Source organism: Battus philenor, unplaced genomic scaffold, assembly GCF_028537555.1.
Source record: "Battus philenor isolate CCGP_79_NKW_IND1 unplaced genomic scaffold, ilBatPhil1.0.hap1 SCAF_14, whole genome shotgun sequence".
Classification (NCBI taxonomy): domain Eukaryota; kingdom Metazoa; phylum Arthropoda; class Insecta; order Lepidoptera; family Papilionidae; genus Battus; species Battus philenor.
Window position 1 is genome coordinate 9,742,299 of NW_027181676.1, and position 27,911 is coordinate 9,770,209.

Here is a 27,911-nt window from a genome sequence, read left to right on the forward strand (position 1 = left end):
CAGGAGAACATTATTTTAAAGTTTTAATTTATTTAAAATAAAGCTATGAGGATGCCGATGTGACATAATTTGGAAATGCCTACAGTAAACTCAGATGGGGTTTTTTATTACCACTTTTACAATTAATTTTGCACATTAATACAGCGAAATCTTAACTGTGTTTTTCTTTAATGATCTTTAGAGACATCATACGGGAGCGTATTACAAAACTGTACGCTGTTGTCCACAAAGAGCTACTAATTTTATAAAGCTTAGAGACAAGTATAACAAGCTTATTTATTTCTAGTGCTGACCTTATGTACACCTTTTTTTTAAATATTAATATTCTTTAGTACATAGCCAAAATTATAACTTATCGAAAGACTATGTATTGACATAAAGTTTTCTTGACGAAAAACGAAAAGATTCTTCGGCGCTCATATTAAAGCTTTCTTTTGTAGAGCAAATATTGTATCGATTTTAGTAATATTACCCCATTAAAGTAAACAATAGCACATACTGTGAAAATAATTAAATAGACTAACCCTGCGTCTCGATGTATTTTCTTAATTGTATATGTCGCGATACTGAATTCGTTCGATAAATCAAAATGTCATGTGTGTTGTTCACATAAGAAAGATAATATTCGGTTCTCATTTTTTTACTTATATAAAAAGTCACTACAATATCTAAATACACCAGGAATTAAAGAAGCAAAATTAGGTAGGAAGTAAAGAAATCGAAAATAAATAATATAAATCTAATAACCTGTATAGAAGTTTCGGAAACAACTTGCTTACCTCGCCGCCTACAACTACGTACTTAATGTAATCGTGTTCAATATCCTTTGTTCACTTTCAGACTCATTAAAAAGGCGATGCAATTTAATGAGTTGATAGTGTGCGTTAACCCGCGCAACGTTTGCGAATAGTATTTTTTTATTATAGTCGAATTTGGACTCTATGGAATGCTGTTAAAGTCTGAATTTCATTTTGCTACGGTAGGTGGCGTATCGGCATGTAGGGGTCGAAGATTAGTGGCACACGCCTACACGCCGGAGCGCTGAGCGCCTGATGGTGCCCAAGAGTGTAGTTACAATTAGAACGGTGCCCACAATGAAGTGATGCCCGCGTAATGTTGCCTCTTGTCTTTGTATGTTGATTGTGTAGGAAAGAGGTCGAGCTGAATGCGGCGTTTTGCGTTACGGGGCGTCTACGGCTTTAGTTTAAGCATCGAGATAGTTGTTACTAAAATTCAATGGCATTGTGAATTAGTGAAATTGTTTTGTTCCACCGACAGAGTATACTGAATATTAGGGTTGCCAATTTTAACTTAACATCATTATGAATTTAAATAAAATTTAAAATACGAGTTTCTTTATAAATATTAACGTTTAATATTATTATATACATCAAAATATCATTTAGAATTAAAAAATCTATGTAAATCATCATAATTTAGTTGAAGACATCGAAGTCTTTAATGGCGTCGGTGGGTATCCTCTAGGTGGACCGTCAACATAGTTAAGAAGGAAAGAATTCGCTAGATGCGAGCAGCGCTAGACCCTCCATCGTGGTGATCTTTAGGAGAGGCCTTGCAATGGGTGTCTATGGGCTGATATGATGATGATGATGATTAAGTCTTTCTTGATTTAAATAATTTAGGTTGATAAAAAAATTACTGTTGGTATATCCCTAGGCTTGTAGCTCATATCGCAGCAATCATGATGATTAAAATTATGTTCATTTATAAATTATTAATTTATTTTAATCCATATTATGTAAGACAAACAATTACGTAATTTGCCAAAAAAGTCCAAGCAAGCAATGTGAAATTTTAATTAACGATTTTATTAAATAATTATATAAACGAGTAATAATAATATATATTAGTGAAAATCATTATTTTTAGAGATCGTCTTCATATTATTAATTTACTTTTACCACAGATGATATCCAAATAATTATTATTTAAAAAATAGTTTACAGCAAAATTAATGGTAATATGTATATATCACGCTAAATAACAATGTAAAATGTGTACTTAATGTTTTTTATTTAGTCTGTTTTAGACTGAACATCCTGTAGTATCAAAACAGTGATAATGCTGCAAATTTTAGTAGTTGTGCGTTCGGACGGGGAAGGCATTCAGGCGGGGCAATTGCCTCGATGTGTGGTGTGTGGTAGCCGGAGGTGGATTGTCAACTGGATACTCGAGGAGAGATGGCTTTTAGATTTATAAGAGTATCGCATAGTACAACTGTAGTTTAAACATCGAACATTTGAGCAGATATATTTTTTAACTATAAGTGTTTATGTTACACAAATTTAATTCAATTATAAATAAGGGTGTATTAAGTTATTAAGTGAAATAAAACATATGAACCAATTCAATCACTGCACGCAAAGATCTGGTATATAAATTGGTAACTTTTGTCGGAAAGTTTCGAAGAATCTTAACGGCTTTCAACTTCGAGTAAAAGTCGTTATACCACGACATCGATTATATCTTATTTCGTTTTTTGAATTAAATTCCTGGATTCCTATACTAATTACGTGTATATATGACATAAGTAAACTCCAAGTCGCTCAACGAGTTATTGAGTTCGCTATGTTCTATCTATGAGATCGATTTAGGAATGAGAAGACATATAGTGAGCAAGACAGATGGAAGCTGGGGTCTTCTTCAGAGTCCACGGACTGGTGTAGCACAGGACGTCCAGTCTCAAGGTGGATAGTCGACTTTGGTCGGCCGCTCCTAACTGACCCTAGTGAATATCTTATAATATATAAATAGGTGGAGGTCTATTTCCAGCAGTGGGGCCGAAATGATGAAGACAATGATCATGCTATAAGTACATATATATTTTAGTACGCGAAAAATATAGACGAAAGTGTAAAAAGCATACGAATAAACGTTTCAAAAAGTCTTTATTGTAATTTTTAAACGAGACGCAAAAAACGTTGATAATATTCCGATATTTGCCGTTAGTTTATCTCGTAATGCGGCGCTCACTTCGAAGAGGGCTATGAAAAGGCGAGGTTTTATCGCGTTGCTATGGCAACGGTGGGATACAGCGTCGCCCGCGGTACCCTCCTGACGTCCGACACATCGGAAAAAAGCTTCCACAGTTCTTTCAGAATTCAGGTTCATATATATCCACAATGATTTTAAAATAACGTAGAATTGAATGATAAAAAAAACGATTTTGATGCAGATTGTTAATATGCGTAATATCATAACATTTAAATAAACAGTTCATGTATTTATCTCTATCAAATTACTTTTTAAAATCAGTTGAAAAATTTTGATAAATCTTATTGTAGTTTATATTTTCCATCCAACATACAAATGTCAAAGGATAGGTATAACGTAAATAATGTTAATGCTGTTTGCACGATTTCTATACAGGCGATGTTGAAATGGTTGTTATTGTTCCGATCTATTTCCACCGTCATTCGAGAAGGGGACCAGTTAACCCTTGAATTTGGTACATACTGAAATATTAACGCTTGCTATAGACGTATGCGGAAAAACAAAGTCGAAAACTCGGCCGGTTATGGGCCCGTCGCATGTACTCAAAGATTAAGTACGCCCGATAACGTTTAAGTTGCGCAAAGTTAATAATTACGTTACCGGTATTAATAAAAAAAATGTTATTAACCAAACTAAATCATTAAAAATATGTTAGTTAGATTATGTGTCTGGCTATTCATAACATGTTAGTTTAACTTTTTTACACATGTTAACATTACAGAAATGGAATACTTATATGTTTTGACATATTAAATAATAATATTATATAAAAAAATAGAGGTAGATGAAATTAAATATTAAAAAAATGTATGTTAATTAATAAGGTAAATACGTTGTTAACATTTTATTAGAAAAATAGGTGTACTAAAAGTCAAAGGTATAGATTATTGTGTCGAAGCGTTGATGTATCGAAAAAATCCTGGAGCAAGAATTTGGCAGAGAAACGGACATATCTTCATTGTGCCGAGATAAACACCTCTATTTTGTTTTGTACATCAGTAACTCATTAAAGCCTCTAATCCTTCGTGGAAAAAATAATAATACGCATCAAAACTTCCAGATATATAGTCATCAATATCTATCTTAGATAATGTATGATAGTAAAATCTAAGTACAATGTTTATAAAAAAGAGACTAGTAATCTATTTCAGAAAAGTATGCGAATCGTGACAAATTGTAGGTAGATACTTTCATCAATCTTTCGGTTACTTAATCTTTGGCGTCCGCATGGCGTGTCGGTATTGAGTGGTGGCAGGCGGGGCGGTTGGCGCGGGGAGTCAATGCCGGCCCTGGGGACCGCCTCCCGAGGGAGCGGGTGACCGGGCCGCGGGAAGGGGGAACCAAAGGTTAAAAGGGAAAAGTTATAAGAGACCGCTTGTTGTCAGTACCACGTTCTTTCAGCGTTCGATTTTTCAAATGCGGTTTCGAGTACACTAGTCAAACATATGCGGTTGCATTTGACTGCTTCGCAACGCTATACGAACTTATGAACCGTAATCTAGAGTAAACAGTAACATTATATATTATCAGATTACTTTTGGTTCGAATATATAAATTCGCAAGCTTAAAGACACTTACAGGGTGATATTTTCCTTTTTTTGATGTAATAATTCTTAATTAGTCTTTCAAAATTGCTTCCTGATACATTATGTCCTTGTACCTGATAAAGATTATACACATAATTAAAAAGATACACTCATTTATTTATCCGTAGGATAAATTACTTTACCGCATAGATAAAAATTATGTTTTTGCAAATTACGTTTTTACGTCTACTTTCTGTCACAGGTCTATTGGTTATAGATATACTCGTAAATTAAATTAAATATTGAAGCATAGACCCTAAAAATTTACTTTAATGTTTTCCATTTGCGCCTTAGGAATTTTTGAGAATTTATTGAGTATTTTCATAAAATAAACACATCTCATGTACGTACAAAGTTCATATTTTCATGATTTTTTTGTTATGAGTACAATGCGGTTACAATTTAGATTTTATGTTTTAAAATCTTTAGTAAAAATGATTCCATTTTTATTAAAGATTGCATATGTGATAAGTATCACTTACAAGATAAGTGGCTGGCTGATTCCAATATTATTCTGCTTATTTAAAAGTAAAAAAAAAATTACCACACAATCATCATAGTGTCAGCCGATAGATGATCACTGCACGGCATAGCATAGGCCTTATCCAAAGATCGCCTCACACATTTATATATATTTACAATGTTAGTTTATTACCAAAAAAGATACCTACAGAAGAACTTGTACTTTGTTAAGAAGTAATTAAGGTTAATAGAAATCAGTAATACTGTAAATATAGTTAAGTAAAGATGCCGTAGAACTGGGACTATTACTCTTTTACAAATAATATTTAAGAGCTTAAACAACACAAACTTAAAGAGAAAAATATTATGATTATTTTGGTACATATTTAAAAATCTGCATAGGAAAAATTCAGTAGTTCTAAGTCAAATAGGCCACGAAAGATGCATACATTTAAAAATAGTTGGAAAGAACATTCGATGCAAATAAGTATAACTAGTATAGAGAAGGCTGGTGTGGGGAGGGGGCCGCTCAAGTGTTCCTTGAAGAGGGCGACGCGCCTCCCGGCCGCGCCTCGACTTAATGCCGTAGTAGATTTTTTATCCCATAGTGCGGCATTTGCGAAACTGGCCTAAATAAAAGTATAAAGAAGCTGAAACTTATTATTAAAAATATATCATGATCGATTTCACACTACTACGACACCAATTAATTGTGCCTACTCAAATATTTTTAGTAAATGTATGTGTTTATTTTAACATATGAGCAAAGGTAACTCAACGGTAGAACATTGAGACTTGCGATGGTAGGCCGTGGGTTCAATTCCCGGGATAAATAATTATTATATAGGGTTGCCCCTGCTCACAAACAAGTTTACTAATAATACCTAATACCACACAGCTATCTCTAGCCTGCCTGCCCAGCAATTCTTTTTTGTATCGGTTTATTCACGGTTTATCCCGCCATAGATATATTTGGCGGAGGCCTATGACTTGCACTAAGCGCCTATGAGCTGAAACGACGACAATATTCATTCACATTGTGTTTCAGTGTAGGTTTTCGTCATTATTTTCACCGTTTTGTAATTATTCTTTATATGTTAATTGTAAGTATGTGTAAATGTTGATTTGATTTTATATAAAAATATTATTGAGTTATCATAAGATTTTTCTAGTTAAAAAATATTAATTTGTTCATTTAAAACTCTTTACTGTATACACTATAAAATATAAAAATAATTGCATAATAGTAAAGATAAAAGTACAATAGACGGTTTTATCACACGAGGAAATTTCTTCCAGACATTCATAGTATGGAAATAATATAGTGATCAATAGCGGGTAATTAAATTATATTTTATTATTATAGACAAAACATACATATAATGAAATACACATATGTACATATCTTTTATTAATTCATTTATATTTATAAAAATACAGTATAGTATATAATTATTTATTATTATATATAATAATAAATAAAATATCAAACTGACTTGGATCGCACTAGCCCCAGAAAGAATAAAGAAACAGAGAAAGAAGAATAATGAATTAAAAGATAAATTAACAATAGTCTGGTAAATATTTCTTAACCATTTTCTTAAAAAATAGGTGGTTATTTCGCACTAACTACATTCAAGGGTAACTCATTCCAAAATCAAACGGCCTGTATAGAAAAAGACTTGGCCATGATCGAAAAAGAATTATTTGTAATAGTAAATATAATTTGAAATTAGTAAATATATTATATCTAAGATATTAATATATATTAACGCTACCTGTCAACGATTCTTTTTTGAATCAAATTTTAAAGTGTGATTTTTAATATTATTCGATTGTAACATTTTCATTTTACACAGTTTTTACATAACCCATAAACGACTAGTCGTCTAACAGGGGCTGTATTATACATATATGAGGGTTAGGGATGAAAAGCGAGGGTAGTTTTTACGATGAAAATACAGTTTCCTTTCTGTTCGTGATGCGATAGGTAAATATTCCCCCGTTGTAGGTAGATGTTTTTATTGGGTATGGTTTGATTTCAGCGATTACCTCTTGCTTACATGGGCTGAAAAATGATGCAGTGTTTATTTACTATTTTTAAACTAGCAATCACTTGATAGGGTTACTTAATGATGATTTGCATATAAATTTTTATATGTATATCAACTCATGAGTTGTTAAATGTCGGTATTCTAATATAAATTTTTATATGTATATCAACTCATGAGTTGTTAAATGTCGGTATTTCTAAATAGCGGTCTTCTTTCGTATTTAACACCGTTTTAGTAGTTTTCTCAACTTATTTTTCTACACCGTTTATGAACTACCAATTCTTCATTAGTTTAGTGTCAAATCACTTTGCCGTTACTGAATTTAAAGTACAAAATAAATATATTATTATGTTTAATTATCATTTAAATAAATTGATATTTTATATAATAAAATTCTCCAGATTTCTAGTCCAAATTGATTTTGTTAGATTAGTTTTTTAATTGAATATATTATTTGATTTAATTCTAGGAAATCTGAAAGGCACAATTGCATGACGTAAAAATAGTATAAAATAATTGTTCTAAAAATTTGAAGTGAAATTTACATAAACGCATTTGAACCGATCAAGAACCACTTCACTTATTTCATGGGAGGTGAGTAATTAACATTCAATTACAAAATCAAGACAAGAATTTTTGAATTTAATTTAATTAAAACTAGTCTTAATTAAATTAAATTCCAAAAAGTCTTAAGTAAACGTTAGGTTTACGCCTCCTATTAACTTTAAGATGAGCCACGTGTTCGGATAATAAAGGCTTCTAACTGGAGAAGAGCAGACGAAAAAAACTGAGCAGGACTAATTATTTTTATAAGTACATATAATTAAATATTTAATTGAAATTGAAATAGCCTGGATGCGAACATATTAATGTATTCATAGGTATTTATTTATAACGGAGTAACCCTTAGTACGAAGGCCGGAAAGCAATGGAGACAGCCTGCGTTGGGAGTTTCTTTGCGACATATTCACCGACGTATCTAAAAGAATTGTCTATAGAACAGTTAGTGACGTACATCACTCGTGCAACCGATAGCCGTTAAGGTTGAAAGGTTCTCGTTTGAGCAGGCACTCCACTAGGTAGATCGACGACACAATTAAGATCGCCAGAACGTGCTGAAAGTGGGCAGTGCAAGACCAATCATCGTAGCGATTTTTGGGGAATGCTTTTCCTTGCAATGAGCGTCTACCGTCTGAAAAGAAGAAGAAAAAGAAGCCTTAGCACACAAAGTTCTTAGAAAGACTTTTTTAAATATACCTATATAAAGTTTCTCAATATTATCTGAGATCCTATTCTAATAGCGTATATATAGCCAATAGAAAGTTTTATTAACTCGACGAAGTCTAGTATAAGACCGAGAACACGAAGGTACGTGTAATGACAGGATGTAAAATTGTGTGTTTATAGACATTAATGAATGGAAGCGAGCGATTGGCCTCATCAGAGTTATTACCGACGGCACTCAGCGAACGTAAGGGATCATTCCGACTCGTAAATCGCGACGCTGCTCAAATAAATTAACGCTTGTCCGGTCTTGGAGCGCCATTGCGAATGTCACTGTGAGCTACAGACGTTGGCCTGGAGTTAACTGTGTGTGTGTATGTGTTAGTGTAAGCGCTTGAAAAATTTTACTATAAATTGGTTTTAACATTATCATTGTATACTAGCCCTGTAATGTTGGCAGTGCTGAGGCCAACCTTCTCGCAGATTTCGAGGAACACAGAGCGTAGAATAAAACTTACTCAACTAACCAGGGCAGGTTAGCCAGCAGTCGAATACTTTTCGAATTTTTGATTTTAGGTTTGTTCGCGATCTTCTCCTTGACTGTTCTATATTATGGTATAATTCATGTATAACAAAAAAAAATGCTTGAAGGAAGGTATATAGTCAGAATATGGCAAAGAATTTAGTCAGTGACAGTAAGTGTTTGAAGGACTTAAGGAAAATAATTCTACCGTTGAGCACCCCCGGCGGTAACGGATTAACACTTAGTGCATTAGTTATATAGGTTGTCACTACAAAAAAGTTTCAAGAGGATCGGCAGCAACGTTCTCTGCGTACCATAATATCACAATGCGATTACCAACCCGATTGCCAAGCGTGGCGGTTAAATATCCGCCAAATATACTAATTTGGACGAGGCCTGTGTCCTGCAATAGACGTCTACGTGTTGAAACGAGTAATTCTATCGTATATGTTAATACTCTTAAAACTTGTAATTGTCATGGTTAGAGATGAATTCTGTGATCATGTTTTAGTACTGATTAGTTACAAATTAGTTTAGAAAATCCGCCAATGACTTATAATGCTTCCATTTCCAGTTGGATCTGGGATAAACATCACTTTCAATGTCTTGGCAATGCATTTCACTCTTGAAGGTTCTACTACATGACTTGTATTTGTTACTTAGATGTATTGATTGGGCGGTTAATTGTAAAAGCTATTTAATAATTTTGAAGGTACGTCGCAGTAACTATGGCTTATGAACATCCAACACGAGAGCCCTACTAGTGACCAGATGAACTGAAAGCCAATTAAAATGTCGGACAAATAAAATAATATCAGCTGTGTAATGAAATAAAAATTGTAACATTTAATGAAAAAGTCTAGAAAACTAGCCGCTGGTTATAGTAAAGTAATTAAGGTCACTTATCGTATATAATCCATCCTTTGCCATTGCTTTGATAATCAATTATTTTTCACCGCCATATCAGCCGAAGGACTTTCGCTACTAGATGTAGGTCTTATCCATATATTTCCAAAAAGAACGGCTGGAAGCGGCCTGCTCCCTGCACCTTCCGACGATCTTAATAAGGGCGTCTCTCCTTCTTGTCATTGGACGTCTTCTGCTGCGAATGTCGCTCAATGATATCCACTATAGAACCTTAAAGCCACAACAGCCATTTATGCGCGCTGTATGGTCTACTCATAGCCACGTTAACTTGTCCAATTTGTTGAGCAATGATACTATTGTTTCTTAAGAGTTTGTCTCAATCAGTAGTACTGAGTAATGTTTGCTTACAAGATTGTACAAAGCATTAAATAAAAATAAAAGCTGAACTGTGTGTAAAAGAGTAATGGCGGGGGATAACGTGACTGTCATGTGACCTTTTCGTTTCTATCAATACTTATGCGGTCAAAGATACGAAAGCGGGACATGCGGTTTTTAAAGTTAATCGTACTTGCTTTTCTTTACGCTCTCAATTAAAATATAGGTGATTTAAATTATTTTTATGATTAAATAATGTCATCGTGATCCTGAAATAAATTTCTAACCAGTTACCCAATTCTAAAATAAAATATAGAGTAAGATATGGCGTTATTTTTTAACTTCTAGCGCTTTAATATACTCAAACACAGATTATTAATTAATTTCAATAAAAGCACTACAAATAAGAGGATTTGTAACCGATCAGCTTACAGTGCAACGACCATATCAAGATCGTTTGTCCACCTTATAAGTGGACGTCCTTCGCTGGGCTTGTTTGTCTGTGGTCGCCATTCAAGAAACTTAAGGCACCAGCGACACTATTCTGCGCGATATCTATCGTGTCAACTGCAACTTTAACCGCCTCGAGCTATGTCGGTTAATTTCGTTTATATACGGATATTCTTACTTCGGATTCGTTTAGAGTAAGTGAAAGTCAAATACTTTCGCTTTCTGTGAATTAAAATGTGCCTTTTTTTATTACTGTTGTGTTAAATATTTTACAATAAAAAAATACAAATTTAATATAAGGGAATAAGGTTGTCTAAATTTCACACTTTACATGACTTACTAGTCGAAACCTACCCTTAATCGTCTGCCAACTCAGACGCCAAAATTTCTATCTACGCTTGTTCCTAAAATAAAATCTCCATTCATACCTCTAGAGCCGGTGTCGGTTGACAGCCGCGTAAACTCCTAACTCGCGATATTGTGACATAAGGTGTTTAACATAAATAATGCGGGAACAGATGTGCGGCGCCGCGGGCTACGCGAGCTCAAATACGTTCGAGGTACGCGACTGACTCTATATGCTCGTATTTCGAATAATTTCCAGAGCTGCTACAATCATATTTTCATTTTAAATTTCTAGCTTTAACATATACTCATTTAAAAAGATAATGATTCATTTATTAATAACATAATATCAGTAATCACTTCTAAAATGGTAAAAATGTATATCTTTAACTGTAAAATGTTGATTTATGTAAGATACTTCAGACATTCGTTTTAACTTTGATACATTCAAGTAAATTGGAATAATGTATAATTAAGTGGTATATCATCTCTATGCATATACTTGTCTGTTGGCACAACAATATTCAGCGCGGCGGTGCGGCGTAGCCCGAGGCCATGTAAAATATTTCTGCTAAAGCATTCATCGTGATCGGCTGCCTGATCGCACACTACTTTATGCATCAACAAACTTAACTTTACACCTCGCAAAGACTTTAAGTGTAGAGTCCTAAGTTCTATTTTTAAACAACAGTTAATTTGCACTATTTCATAATAACAGCGATTGTGTTCAAGCCGATTTGATATTCCATAGCCATTGCGTTGGAAATTACTTAGTATCAATATTAAAAAAAATCAATAAGAAATCGCAAATCAAAAACTAAACATTAACAAAAACATGTTTGTAAATAATATGAAATAATTTACAAGATTTATAGTAATAATAAATAAAATGTAAAGGAAAAACTGGGGATGTAAGTTACACACGTTTTTGCCTCTAATAGTCGCAACAAAAAAAAATTAGGCCGGAAAGGCGGGAAGAACAAATTAGTGAACACGAGAAACAAATTAATACGTTAATGCTTCTGTTTATGATGCGGCTTGTGAAGTGGAAACAGCTGTCGTTAAAGTCAAAAGCTCCGGTACGAGAGACAGTCGTGTAGATAAATGTGATTACTTGACATTTTACCCTCGACACTTTATTATAAAGATAGTATTGGAAAATATATACGCGATGATTCTATATTTACAATATTTTTTATTTCAATTTATTGTTTAGATTTTAATGACGGGTAGTATTTTCATTTAAGTAAGTGTTTTTCCGTTATCATAAAGTAAGGCATGCTTCGATACTAGCCATGCTTAGCATGAGAGATACCGAGCGCAATTTTTTTTGTTTTAATATGTTTAGGAGATGCTGAGGCCCATGCTCAGTAGTGGATGACGAAAAAATAATATTAATGCTGAAAATTGCTAGTTTATAACAGGATTAGCGAAATAAATCAATCATAGAATTCAACTCGGCTGGACAGCACTTGGGGAAATATGAAACCTTTTCGCGTTCAATACCCCTCAGTGTATTGACTAAAGTCGCAAGTAATGACTTACGTCACTAACACGTAGTCTCTCACTCTGGACCTCATTAGCAAATACACAATCACTTAATGAGCCATAGAATGTTATACTTAGGGTTTATCTACAAGATTGAAAAGAATAAACAGATCCGTAGACGAATGAAAATAATTGACGTAGCAGGGAATGGCAACTTCAGCTGAGAGTAGGCAGACTATATAACACGCAGAACTGAAGACAGCTGCGACCTCAAGATTCTGGATTAGCAGCGAACATAGCAATGATACTTTCAGGGATGGCTGTTGGCAAAAGAGGTGTTATTCTAGTAAAGTATATAGTTAATACTTATACTCCCTAGTATTTTGTATTGAATGTAATTTTTATAATCATGTCACCAACTAAATTATCAAAAAAACGTTACGCATCTTGTTAAATACACATAGAAATTCAATAAACACAATCAAAGCCTTCAAAATGAACAGTTTTTTCAGCAAAATATTAAAGTCCACTCTTGACAAAGGTCTTTCCTATATATTTCCATTATGATCGGTTGGAAGCGGGTTGTAACGTATTCCGACGACCTTAACAAAGTCGTCTGTCCTCCTTGTGAGATGACGCTGCGAAGAAATTAGATGTTTTTTTGATATTTCATTTTTGGATTTTTTTGATTGATTATTTTATCAGCCAATAGATACCCACTGTAAGACATATGTCTTCCTTATATATTAATATATTCCTTATTTACTTAAATAGTGATTATTAATACCAGGAATAGCGTTGTTTATATCAACATCACAACACAACACAAAACAAGTCATCGTGTTTTAAGTCAACTAATTAAAACTTTTTACTTGTTTCAGATTTTTTCTCAAGTTCTTTTTAAAATGCAACCAAAATTGCTTAAAAAACGCTGGAAACCCGCGCGATATGAGAAGATTTCAAGTGAGTATATTCAATGGAACATAAATTCAAACGGCGACCGAATATATTATTTCTAATAACGATGATGTTAAACTTCCGACACATACATGTCTTACATGTCTTTAATATATTGAACTATTATATAACTAACAATTTTGAGTTTACTTCTCATTGAAAATATAAATACGATAGTATGACAAACATTGCTCTACCGTATATTACCTTTTTTAGTTAGGATGGACTTCCGCGAGGTAACGCCTGATTCTATTAGATAAGAAAACTTTCATTTTCACAATACAACTTTCATTAAAACATATTGTATTTCTTACTCGCTTACCTAATTTTCTCTCTACGACTATATAGTTATTCTTCATCATTATCAATACAACCATGGGTTTGCTGCACTGCTGTACATAGGTCTCACCCATAGATTAATAGATCTTAAAAAATATTGTTACTGGGTATAGTTGTTTAAACGCTTAAATTTTGAATTAATTATATTGTAAATATGACAAATAAACGAATACAAGAAAACCTAAGAATAAGCCTGTGAAAAAATCAACTGATCCCGCACAAATACTATAAGCGACAATCAGTGTTACTGAAGATTATAAAGTGCGTATATTGCTAGTAAATTTACTTCTACGTTATCAACAATAATATACAATAGAGTTACCTCAGTTCAGGGAACAAAAACAAGTTGTAGCAATAATAACGCAATCTTAAGTCCGGTCTTAATTATTCGTACTGTCGACACGTAAATGGTTGCTTGTTTACTAGACGCCAGGAAAAATTACCGTGTACCTTGCACGACTTCGTCTGACCAGTTTGATGTGTGCCACAATTAAAAGGTGAACGCGGAAAATCAAGTACAAGCGAAACTTTTAATAGCAAAAATTACTATATACTATAATTTTTTTCCTGACATTCAATCTTAGGTTTAGAAGATAATTTAATTATCTATTCATGCGTTATATTATTTTTGGTTTCATTGATATTCCTGTATTGGTGACCACAAATTATGGCATATAAGTTTCCCATAGAAATTAATTTTTCATTAAAAAAAATCTCATTTAAAAACGTATCACACGTAAATATTGAAATCTCTTAAATTTTTATTATCGAATCATTAATTCAGATTTAGATAAAAAAAAACTTAAAAGAGGATTTTCTTTAAAAAATAATAAATTAATATTTTAATTGTAAATGCAGTATGTTTGGTGCGAAGTTAATTAGCAATAACTTATTTTGATTAAATTTAAACTTAGACACATTTGTTGCATCTCTTGTCTCTTATTCATTGAACCATCCAGACAGAGGTACAACCATTACTGAAGGAAGGGTTGCGTTCACGACTCTTGAATATTTGAAACGCCTCCAATTTAGGGGAGGAATGAAATTAAATTTATTTGCACGAGTTTACATGTTTACTTTTTTCGATTTGCAAAGAAATAAAGTATTAGGCTTTACAAAATTATTAATATAGATTTTTCATTCTATACAAAAAAAATTATTATTGAAATTTGAGCGTTATTACGTATTTCTCTAAATTTATTTATTTTAGGTCAAGTTTTTTTATTTATTAAAAGAATAATAATTTCATTACTTACAGAGTGTTTGGTTATAGATGTAAAGGTTCATAAAATAAGGGGGTGAATATGTGGCTCATTAGTCAACAGAAAGCTTTGAAGCTTTTATTACTATTTATAATAACCCTGCATTAACTATTTATTACTCTAAAATTAAATTATTGTAACAAATATTAATTTCTTTTTGTTGATATGCGACAGGCCAATAACTTCTGGCAGTACAAAGTATTACGAGTATATACGTTTTTTACATGTTAAGCCGAATTTTGAAAATGCTTATTTTGCTATATTATCATCACGTTGTTTATTATATATGAAACCATCGATTTCTTTTTCTATATATGTTCCGTAAAATTAAAATGTTTTCATTCATTTTTGATTATAATTATAATAGACATTGAAAATACATATATAGTAAAGTGTAGATTATACGTCATAGAACGCCATAATTCATAGTTAAAGTAAACTTTCACAAACTTACATAAATTAATTAGCGTCAACCCTGACGCGGTTGACATTAAAGGTGCAGTCACACTTAAGTCTACTCATGAGTACAAATTTGCTTTCATAGTTGGCTAAGACATATTTGTCTTACGTGTCCTATTACAAACTTTAGCCAAATATAGAGCTTAACTGTATATACATATAGCGTTTATTTCTATAAACAGTTTGGTTGGTGTGCACAGCTATGTCTATATTTGGGCTCTCTGTGTGTCATTGAATAATTCAGTGGTCGCTCCCCGTTTCAAGGGTAAGAATATATGGCTATAATATATAACACACCTTTGTAGGTTGGTTCTGAATCCGAAGGAATGCACTCAGTTATCGGAGAAAATATTCGATGTTATTCTATTTCGTACTTTATTATACAGGTCTAGATTTAGACATGAAAATAGTAATAAAATGTAGTAAGGCCTAATTAAGTATCTACATGAAACAGAGGGTGACAACAGGAATTTATTGCCGTTAAAAGTGTAAGAATTAGAAATACTATAAGACCCAAGTGCATACCTGTAATGCTATGTAAATTTTCCGTATTGTATCACTAAGCGCGAGGGCAATACACGCAGCCCAAACACGCACATGCACTCAATGCATATCCCTTGCATACCTATTGGAAAACTTTCGTCCATTTTATACGGTCCCGAGACATTGGCTCCACCTCCCCAGGGACTCTCCCTTTCGATTCCGTCTGCGTATGTATGTGTTGGGCGCTTTCCTTGTGTGACGGTTTATGAAATAGCTCTGTGGTTCCGTCTAAAGATATTCTTTTTTTATCTCACCTCCTTATTTATTATTTTCATATTTTCTATTACGAAAAAATTATTCCAAATCACCAAATTAAACGTAAAAATAGTAATAAATTTCATGTTCATGTTAAGTTTAAAACTGGTATATACAGAGTAATAGATTACATGTCTCCAAATTTTTTGAATCATTATATACTTCTTGACTTACCGAATGTTGATTTAATAAATATCAGTATAAAACTGTAGACCTGGCTTTTGAATTTGTAATGACAGTATTACAAAAGCCAAAACTTAGAAAAGAAAGTTCTAACCAAAAAATATGAAGTTGTACATTTTATTATACATTTAATAACTATACTTATTTATAAACCAGATTTTAAAAAGATAATGACAAAAAATGAACGTAAGATGCGTTTATGTGAGATAAAAAGGGGAAAGCTTTACTTGTCACTTGAACGCATACCTTGGTACATTGTGTAAATTCCGACTTGAACCTTTCTACTTCTCTGTACTACCACTAATATGAAATTAAATTCGTTAAAATCGAATACTCTTATTACTAGTATTGCCCCTTATAAAGAATTTAGAAGTGGTGTTAATTATTACTAGTAAAGTGGTGTATGATTTATTTTTGTCGTACATGTTAATGTATAAACTGTATAAACAGGTGGTAATATCGACGCAAGTGATGGTGGACGGGCCGCTGCTGGCGATCTCCGACAACATGTTCGTTCACAACAACAGCAAGCACGGCCGGCGAGCCAAGCGCCTGGACCCGTCTGAAGGTATTGACGCCGCGCCAGACAATAATTGTACGTTTTATTTTTCCTTTTTATTTGTTCTTTAATTTTTTTATCCCAAGAATCGTATTATTCAAATTAATTTTTATTTGTATGTTTAATCTCTTTATTTTCTTTATTGACACTTGTATTTCAATAATTACTCACTCAAACTTCGTTTTTTTCAAGAATCGATACATTATAATGTTTAATTTTTAAATAGAACAGTATTAATAAAATACGATTAAATTAAAAATATATTTCTTTAAAATACTGTAACTATCACGGTTTTATTTTATATATGCAGATATATATATATGTATATATAGACAAGACAAATCCAAAAAACACAAATTTTTTAAATTAGTCCAGCAGTTTTAACTCGCATGATTTTGTGTTGTGTGCGTAGATAATTTGATTGCATTAGGTACATAGAATTATTATCAGACACTACTGAAAAAGCTATTGTTTCAGTGATTATGTAACGACACTTTTTGGACGATACGTTTTCGAACAAACAAATAATATACATAACAAATTCCGAACAAATGTTAAAATAACAAAAACTGATATTTATATGAATTAAATATATACATTGTCTTAGTTTATTAACCTTACGTAATTACAAAACGGGTTTTCCTCTTTCATATCAGATTTTTTTGATCATACTATAGAGTCTCGGAAACAAGTATGTAAAAGACATAATACTCAGTCATATATATCCAGAGATATCGTTTGTATGCAAGGAATCACTGTAGACATTTGCATAGAACCCGAAGCCGCTCGGATAAGGGTGTTGAAGCCGACTTGAAGAGAAGAGGGATAATTTAGTGCGAGATTATTCCTTTTCAAATATTTGTACTAGAGTAAGAGCATTCCTTTTTTGATGTTATTGGTTTCAGATTTAAAATTGATTGATTTCCAAGAAGCACCTGAAACCAATGTCGTCGTTTCAGACCATAGACTACAAATCACGGGCTTACATCAAAGGAATCTATGGGGCGATATACTACTATAGATCCTTATATACCTATATAGTTAACTCGGAAAGTGTTATGTAAAACACTGAATACCTGGGGTATTGAACCCGCAGCATGCGATCGCACGTCTCAGTTCTCTACCGCTGGGCTATGACTTTTCTGAAGCTAATGTATCGTATGTAATCGTATATATAATCTGTATACAATTTGTATTTTATTGAAATATCGATGATTTAGTATCTACATATAATTCATCTCATAATATTTACAGATATATTATAAATTCACCATTATCATTTCGGTTGCAGGACATCCTAAGCTAGGCATAAGCCTTCCACACAGAGTTTTATTATATAATAAAATAGTGTTTCTTAATTAAAAAAGTAAAAAACAGAACTAAAACCGGTTTAAAAGAGAAAGCTAAAACTTTACGTATAAACATTATTGTAAATAAATACATCGTGAAAATAAGGATACTATCATTTATTGACAGTTATGAAATATGCAACTATTTTGACGGATTTTAGACGTAAGAACCTGTTCATATTCAAAAATTAAAGTAATTATGTAAATCCCTTTTTAAAAATAGTAAAATTAAAATTTTAAACACATTTTAAAAATCCATATTTCACTTGATATACTTATACATATATTAATTAAGTTAACAGTATCAAAATGTCACATTTTATTCAGAAATACATTTTTTATACCAAGAACCTAATTTATGAGATTAAATATTATTTCGTCGGAAAATATTTCTATAAGAGGCCACGACGAAAAATATTTTATTAGCCAAATTAAAAAGGTACGGACTGCGTAATCTTCTTTCGTCCCCTTAAATTCACTTTCTCTTCTCGTCTTTATTACCGAGTCGTTTTGTTCGCAAGATTTGAGTTTCCCCCTGTTGTCTTGAGGCGCGTGTCCCCCTCACTATAACCTTCTTGCATCTACGCTAACACTTCGATAATGTCATAACAACCGTTAAACGTTAACGCTATCTCTGACTTTATTGTTTGCCATTAAAAATCATTTTCAATTATCATTGTCGATTGCTTCTTCCCTTTAGAACTTCCCGGTATAACTTTTACGCTTCACGATTGTCCTTTTTCTACAAAACCGTCTAATACAAATGCTCAAGCAGGACGGAATTAGTTTCAGTGGTTCGTTTATTCAACTTTTTAAGTTGTTGGGACATAAAATTTGCCTTTTGTGTAGTGTCTGGGCCGACGAACTTTATGGCGATGCCTTCAGCTGCATTAAATGTTATTTATATCATTTTATTTTTAAGTTTTAAAGTTATTTCTTGGAATTTTAATGAGATAATTGAATTAACTTCGTACCGAAAAAAGTTTTTTTTTCGTTCATAACATTAGCAGTCTAAGTTTGACAGGAGTATATTTATAATGAAAAGTGGTTTTTTTATATTATTTCTTTATATATTTTTACGCTATTGTATTTTTACGGAGTAGTGTTTAATTTACACTTCTTTTTCTTCTACTTTTCATCCCATAGATGTTCACTGCAAAGCTTAGACCTCCTCAAAATACTGCCGTACACACTCTATATTAATATGCTTGCTCGCAGTTTAGTTACAATAGCTCAACTTGAGAAGTACTCAGAATACTTAGGGTTATAACGTGAATTAAAAATAATAGTTTCTTTTATATTTTGGATAATGGAAATATGTAGTAAATTAATAAGGTTTGCCAGAATGTTTTCGTAGCAGTCATCTTCATAGGAATATTCGCCCATGCTTCTTCCATGTAATATTGTATCGACTGTAGGTTACATTACCTTATTTATATTTTAACATATATATTAAACTAAAGTGTCGATAATGAACGTCTTCGTGAGCAGAATTTATTACTTAAGTACTATCACATATTTAAGTACTATTAAGCGATCATTTGAAATTACGTTTTCAGTTTTTAAAATTTGGTTTATTTTATTAAATACTTTAATACAAATTATTTGCTCACAGCTGGTCTATATCCGCCTTTACCCGTGGCGACGCCTTGTATCAAGGCTATATCGCCAAGTGAAGGGTGGACCTCTGGAGGGTCTACTGTCATTATAGTCGGTGACAACTTCTTCGATGGACTTCAAGTTGTATTTGGAACAATGTTGGTTTGGAGTGAGGTTAGTACATAAAAATTTGTGATATTTAAAAAATTAAAAATTCCTGTTTTAATGTAAATCTTTATGTAAACGTTTATTACGTGTTTAAAGTAAGTACGATTTTCTGTTTTATGAAAAAAAAATTATTTCTTTGGATTTCATGAATATAATTGAGTAATATCTTGGTATTTAAAAAAAAAAACATGTTTAGTGAAATAAGACTTTCTATAAATTGTTTTAGTTTTAATTTATTTGTCTCGACAAATCGATATTTTTATTTTGTGTGTCAGATTTAAATGAGATTTATTTTGTATCCAGTTAATAACATCACACGCGATCAGAGTGCAAACGCCGCCGCGTCATATACCAGGCGTGGTGGAAGTAACGCTTTCTTACAAGAGTAAACAGTTCTGCAAAGGGGCGCCTGGAAGATTTGTTTATGTTTGTGAGTGAAACTTTATTTATTTATCAATATCTAAAAATTTATTAGTTTTCAATAAAAGTTTAACAAAGGGCGGACATAATTTCTGGAGTCATTCTTGGTCAAGTAATTTAGAATTTTATTCGTTATTTACGAGTACATTACGTGCATAATTTTGACAATTTGATATACATTAAAGCGATTATTTTATTTTACTTCTTGACTAAATTTCAAACAATCGTTATCGAATGTAGGCAGCTTCTAATCTGTTCTTTTGTAAAACTCTATGGGAAGCCTATGTCCAGTTGTGGACGTCTTGCGGCTGAAATAAAGATGAAATGATTATGATGATGAATGAACTCAATTATTGCTGATATGATGATTATCATAAAGTAAAATCAAAAAAAAATACCTTATGGGGCAATTGGCAAATTGCAGCTTCTATAAGGCCATGTACATAATTATATCTGTTGTAACGTAAAATAATCTTTTATTCTGTGTAAAATGAATATTGTTTCAATGGTACCAGATTTCGTATAAAAGTTATAATTTAATAATGTAATATAAAGTAGAACGGTAACAGTAATAAAATTCGATAAAAAAATTCGGTCTTATTGGTTTCTTTTTGTAAGTAATCCGATTGACTTATTTCTTATACTATCCATCAATTAGACGTCGTTAGCGGAGCGGGAAATGATTGATTTTGTTTTCGTGTTCCCGCATAGCAGCTCTCAACGAACCTACGATAGACTACGGCTTCCAAAGACTGCAGAAACTAATACCCAGGCATCCCGGTGACCCGGAGAAGTTACCTAAGGTACGCAAATATTATTATAGTCTATTTTTTAACACTACAACATGTTTTTATGTCGAAAATTATGTACTGTAGAATTTATTAACGAACATGAAAGGTAAACAAAACAATTTTTTTGTAAATAAACAAATTTGATTTCAATTTATTAACTAAATAATTTAAAATATTTAGAAATATCTTGTTGTTTATTTGTCGTTATATTTACATTATAATTTTTAAGTAACGTTTTTATACAAGATCATTAGTTGTAGGTGTAATAGTTTTAAATAGGTCAATCTCAATTAATGTATGGTACGTCCTAACCAAAAGTAATGGTTTCAGAAATAAATAATAACGAAATGATAATACAATTACAAAGAGTTTTGAAAATTTGGATAACATACGTATTAAATTTTATTATTGTTTACTGTCCCTGTATACTTTTTACTACCATAAATTAGTAGCCTGTTACATTGCAATAAAAAAAAAACTTATTTATAGTGATCGCTTTATAACTTTACCCTTTTAAAGATTTTATACCTATAACATAATATTCTGTATAAATAAATATAATTTCATAATAAACCAGACGTGACTGATGTCTAATGCTATGTCCGATAAAAAAGAATTTCTTTTCCGCTGAAAGCGTATAAGATACATGCTATCAAGCTAGAACTATTAGCTAGAGTTTCCGAGTGCTCTTATCCGCGTCTTACAAGGTCTTTTCTAAAACGGTCTCATTTTACGAGACAGTAAGTACTCTTTTCAAAACCGTGGATAGTTTTAAACGGTCTCCTGTAAAGAATCTTATGTACGTTATTTAATGAAATGAATGACTGATAATTTCCAACTGTAAGAATTTTGCCATGTAATTAATTATAGACGTTATACATAGATAGTTTTTTGGATTAATATTGTTTTATTGATCTGTTCGAAGTACCTAAACTTAATAATTCTTTATAGTAGGGGTAGCTTAGTGGCAGATGACTAAGACTTGCAATCGTTGGTGGCGGGCTCAATTCTCGATCAATCGTACATAATTCACACTTTTTGCACTAATTATATATAGAAATACCACTACCCACAAAACAAGTTTCCAGAGGTTAAACAGCAGCGACCTTTGGGTACCACAATACGACATTACGATCATCAACCCGCCTGCCAATTGGGACGGTTATGATATATCCCCCTTAGATATCTTTGAGGAAGGCTTATGCCTTGCAGTGGGCATCTATGGGCTGAAATGAAGATCAGTTATTTGATTTTGTACCAAAATCGTACAAATTGTACAAAAATGTAACTAAAGATATAAAATCTAATAAAATGTATTTACAAATTCTTTTATCAACTTCTTTCACGTTATTTAACGATGTTAAATATGTATACATATACAAGTATTATTTTAGGAATGATCATTTACAACTTTTATAAGTTCTGTTGGTTTAAAGTTTACGGTGTACCAAACATATTTATCATATCGCAGGAGATAATTTTGAAACGCGCAGCAGACTTGGCGGAAGCGTTGTACTCGATGCCTCGTAACAACCAGCTGTTACCACGCTCGCCGCCTCCTTCTGCTTCTTTCAACACGTACGCGCAAGACGCCGCGCCTCACCAGTGGACTGAAGGTACGTCTTACTTGTTCATCATTTTATGATTTCGTATAAATAACAGAAAGCAAGTAGCGAGAAAATTTTACAAATCCTTTTGTTATGTTAAAACAAATAATAATATAAAAAGAAATATTGTGATAAAGTCCTAAATATTACTTTGAAAAAGAAAATTATAAAGTAGTATTAACAATAACAAAAATCTTTTCGGTGCCATTATATAAATAACATTGTTTAGATATTGATATAGATTGTCGGCCATTGTGTTAGACAGGTTTTAAAAATCATTGAAAAAGGAACTACAAAACTTAGGAATGATTAATTATATTTTTTATTTATAATACAATAAGCATATGGGAATTTAATTAGTTTAAAAGTAACATCTCTGATTTTCATGTCTATCTAAACTAAAACACTTCTCGAATCTAGACAAATTCGTGAAAGCTCGCTTTCCTAGTGGGATTGCAGATATTTTTACGTGATTTTTTTATCTGACGATACATTGGTTTATTAGGGCAAACGCTACTCTTGAGGTGACTCAGAAAAATAGATTTGAGTACTGGAGAGGCCAGGGAATTTGCCCTTGACGCGATATCAGTTTTATACTAAACATTTCATTTACAAATGCCAAAGACCCATTATAGTTATGGTACGCTACGACATCTTGTTGAAAAAAGGTCTGGCTATTTTTGCTACAAAAATATGTAGTTATGCACATAAAAAGTTATCTAGAATTGAAATTAGCACGCCTTTTATGGTTCACTTTATATAAATAAGTAAATAATATCAATAGAAAGTAGAACTGTGGCAAGAAATCCTAACACAGTTTGTTGTTGACCCCAGGCTTTTTCTTTTAGAGGAGTACGCGCGTAGCGGCGGGTCTGTGTCGCCACGGTACTGCGCGGGTGCAACCACGCCGCATTACGCGCAACACTACGCACCGCCCACCTCGCTCTTCAACTCCACTTCACGTGAGTACCTCTCCCATATACTTGATTGGAAATAGGTACAAGACCTTTAAAGGGGTGAATGTATAGCTTTTTTCCGTCAATCAATGTATGGTACATTTAAAAAATCAATGTTAATCAAAATGTTTTTAATAATAAAACGCATTTTTAGAATTCAGATTATTACATCAATTACTGTTTAATAACTGTCCCTGCAGACTTTTTACTGCCGAAACTTTCTGACCTGTTTTATTCCAGTATAGAAAATAAATTATTGTAACTTGTTTCTGAGTGATCACTTTATACACGTTATTTTAAATAGTTGTAAAAGTTTTAAAGCATATATATTTACGATTTTGAGTCTGTATATGCCAATAATAATTAAGGTTATTGTTACTCCAAGTCCATTGAAATAAATAATGTAATAGGCCGACTTGTGATTGCAATGGAATCACCAGGCTTAGTTTTTAAAAACATATCCAGGCTACATCGCTTCAAGACTCTGCCTTGGTACGTGCTATAAGTACTTTGACATTGCTAGTTATGATGTAACATGGATAATAAGACGAAATTTTCAAAACATAATATTTAAATTCGTGTATATACAGTTTAAATAGCGAGCAATTAAGATGCCCTAGTTTTTTAAATTATTCAAATTTGTTTGTATATTATTTAGATTATTCCCGCTTTGCTTTTTAATGATTTTGTTAATATAAATATTTACTTTATTTGCTACGGTCTAATGTTTTTCAATGCACCTTTAAGTTAATAAGTCTTCTCTCAGCGTCGTTAGGACCGTACCACCCGGCTGTGAACGGACAAACTGACCATCACAACTACAGCGAGTATAACTCAAAAGATAGTGTACATTACACTGAAAGGAATGAGAAATGCACGGTCGACTTCCCAGCAAGCGGTCATACAAAATGCAATCCGGGCTGTATGAAAGGGCAACACTGTAAAGAGGCTAAGCTAAGGAGCGCGTTCGCTGTCGTAAAGCAGGCCGCGCAACATACCTGGCAACACTTGTCCGTGCAGTGTTAGTGCTCCACTTTTTATTTCGGTTGTTTTTGCGTCTCTTTAATTTAGTCCGCTTTGCTACTTTTTTTGCGAATCACTTCGAGCACATGTTTTTTTCTATGCTTTTGCATGTCGAGGTTAGGTTTGTTTTCATTGATTGTTTTTCTGTCTCTTATTTTATTATAATTAAAAGATAAAATTAATTAAAATTAACATCTATATAAAATATTACATAATATAAAAAATATTAAATGAAGTGATAATAAGCGGCTTCAGCACATAATGTTGATTTCTATGCTAGATTTTGCGATATAGCGCGTATTTAGAGTCTTGTATAGCAATGAAAAGCCCGTAAACAAGTTACTCGTAATTTGTAAAGTAAAAACATTTACGTAATAATATCGTAATGGATGCGGGCAGCGCAAGACCGGTCATCGTGTCGAACTTTCAGGAGGCATACGCCTTGCAGAGGGCGTAAATTGATTACCATGATGATGATGATCGTTATACATAAGTTGTAATTAAGTTTTATTTGAGTTAAAAAATCATGGCCAAAAAAAAATTAATTTTACTGTGGACCACATTTAATTGGCGTGGTTTCATATTTAATTTTTATTATTATTTATACAGAGCATTATAAACATGTACTTATACGTATTACTCGTCAAAAGACAACTTTTGTAATAATGCTCCCATATTCAGCACTATGGCGTAAATTATGCCTCCCTACGTTTTTGTATTTTTTTTAATTTGCTAATCCTTTTTTTTAGCAATAGAGGGATTCCACCAGGATTTATTTTCACCAGAATGTTACTGACTACCTACTAAAGAATAATAGGACCTGGGGCCTTATTGAAAAGCTCGGAGTTACTAACGAGCTATGTATAGGGCTGTGGTGGAAATATCTCTACGAGATCGAATCAGGAATGAGGAGATTCGTAGACGAACGAAAGTTACCGAAATAGCTAAGCTTAAACTTGTAAATAAGTTAAAGTGACAGTGGGTCCGACCAGAAAACCTTTAGGTCCTCAAGGTTTTGAAGTAGAGAACACGGGCCAGCGTATGATATCCATCCAACAAGGTGTACAGACAACCTAGTTAAGGTAGTTTTCCCAACTTATAGAAGACGAGTTACATGCAGCTTTTCAGTGTTTTATTGGGAAGCTATGGGTAAAAGAGAAGTCTACCAATGGATGTCATGCGGCTGAAATTATGATGAGAGATAAAGGCGTAGTATTTTTAATGCTATCCCATATTTTCATTATAAATGTATAAAAGATTATGTTTAGTTTAATAAAAGTGTTTTCTACAGGAATGAGCGGATTGGTATCGTCGCCTTTCAGCGTGAATCCCTTCTCTTTGCCTACTTGTAGTGCGCAACAGTACGCTCAGACTGCTCCTCTCGCCTCCAAGTAACGCATGCTAAGTTAAGAATATTATACTGTTCATTTATTTATAATGTGAGAGCTGTAATAAAATCTGACTCAGAGGACTGTACTCTAACAAAAATCTGTATTGAAGCAGTGGTTTATTATACGCCCACTGATCGTCCCTTCTATGTCATATTGTGGATTAAGGTAAGGGCGTGTTTACACTTGTTTTAAATGTTACTTTTCAATCCTTATAACTTTTATTACAATACTTTTCCTTTGTATTAGTTATGAAAAAAATAATAATAAATTGGAAAACTGTTAAAATGTGACATTTTTGTTTTTAAAGGAAAATGATTCCTCTTTAGCATTTTTTTCATGCTAAATGTATTTATTTGTTTAATACATTATATGATGTAAAATAAACTTAAAGTTACCTAGAACAGGCGGCATAGTATGCGTAAGATGTATATAATTGTGTAATTTTCCTGTACATACTAATACTTTGTAATATGTAATGATAATTTAGTTTGTTTGCTAGATTGAAATAGTCTTGTAGATTTTTATATACGAAACTTGATTAAACCTCTTTAACTGCTCAGGATTTCGAATTAATAATTGCAAATAATTATGTTAGAAAAGCTGTTATCAAAACTATCTGTGTCAATATTTCGTTTTTTGTAAAGTCTGTGATATATTTATTGTAAGTAATGTTTATAAATTTAAATATAATCGTATTGTAAATCCTAGAACAATCTGATATATTTATTTCAGTTTGCCTGTAAACATCGACTAATGTGAATATCGTTCTAAATCGATCATATCTATCCAAACATATCGTTTACTTAGAGAGATAAATTCTATTTGAAATATCTACGAGATACAACGAAATATGAAATCGTGTATACGAAATACAAAAAATAAAAACATGCCGAAATTGACTTCTATATCCTCAAAATCGAAAGCGTGTGAGAGGATTTTCTCTGAAAATATTGTATGTAGTTACTTATATTTTAACAATTGTATATCGAATAAGAAATGTACATTGTAATCGTTCACAAGCAAAACTATCACGAAATACGAAATTAAAATTCATAAAAATAAGCTTTTGTTTTATTTACACAAGTCTTATCTTTTAACAAATTAATCAATTATTCATTAAATGTGTATGCAGATTATTAAAAGTTTGTATTCCAAGTTTTAACCATTATTATTATTACTATAAGAAATCTATGGGAGAGGCCTATGTCCAGTAACTCCTATGTTCAGCGAACGTCTTACGGAACAAATGATAATTAAAAGATTTGCTGTGACTAGGAAACGTATAACTTTTGATAAATATTTGTCATAATAGTGCAGCGGTAGAGGACTGAGGCTTGCGATCGTGGTCTTATATATTCCCGGGATACAATTTTATTTAAATCACACTATATGTATTCGTTAAATATGATTGTCACTGCTCAAAAATGAAGTTATCAAAGGATGGGTAGCAGCGCTTTCTGCTTACAAAAATACCACATATATATATGTATATAAATTTGGGAGAAACCTGTGCCCTGTACGTCTATAGGCAGAAACGACGATTCAATTCAAAAATATAATAAAAAAATAATTATCTTTACTAGCCATAAGTACTTAAACTTGTCTACATAAATATTAAGCAATGTTTAACATAAATATAGATGTAAGCTACTTAATTATTT

General features: G+C 32.3%; 1 protein-coding gene across 1 annotated transcript in view; it reads left to right on the plus strand.

Annotated features, from left to right (window-relative positions):
• Window positions 1–26,171, plus strand: part of kn (EBF transcription factor knot) — a 74,252-nt gene extending 48,081 nt beyond the window's left edge. Inside the window, exons 8-16 of the mRNA XM_068761366.1 lie at window positions 13,271–13,352; window positions 16,838–16,982; window positions 19,911–20,068; window positions 20,366–20,492; window positions 21,194–21,285; window positions 22,745–22,889; window positions 23,729–23,842; window positions 24,603–24,857; window positions 26,151–26,171. Of these exons, the coding sequence (XP_068617467.1) occupies window positions 13,271–13,352; window positions 16,838–16,982; window positions 19,911–20,068; window positions 20,366–20,492; window positions 21,194–21,285; window positions 22,745–22,889; window positions 23,729–23,842; window positions 24,603–24,857; window positions 26,151–26,152 (1,120 nt within the window). The 3' untranslated portion in view covers window positions 26,153–26,171. The remainder of the gene's footprint in view (window positions 1–13,270; window positions 13,353–16,837; window positions 16,983–19,910; window positions 20,069–20,365; window positions 20,493–21,193; window positions 21,286–22,744; window positions 22,890–23,728; window positions 23,843–24,602; window positions 24,858–26,150) is intronic.
• Window positions 26,172–27,911: the final 1,740 nt, after the last annotated feature.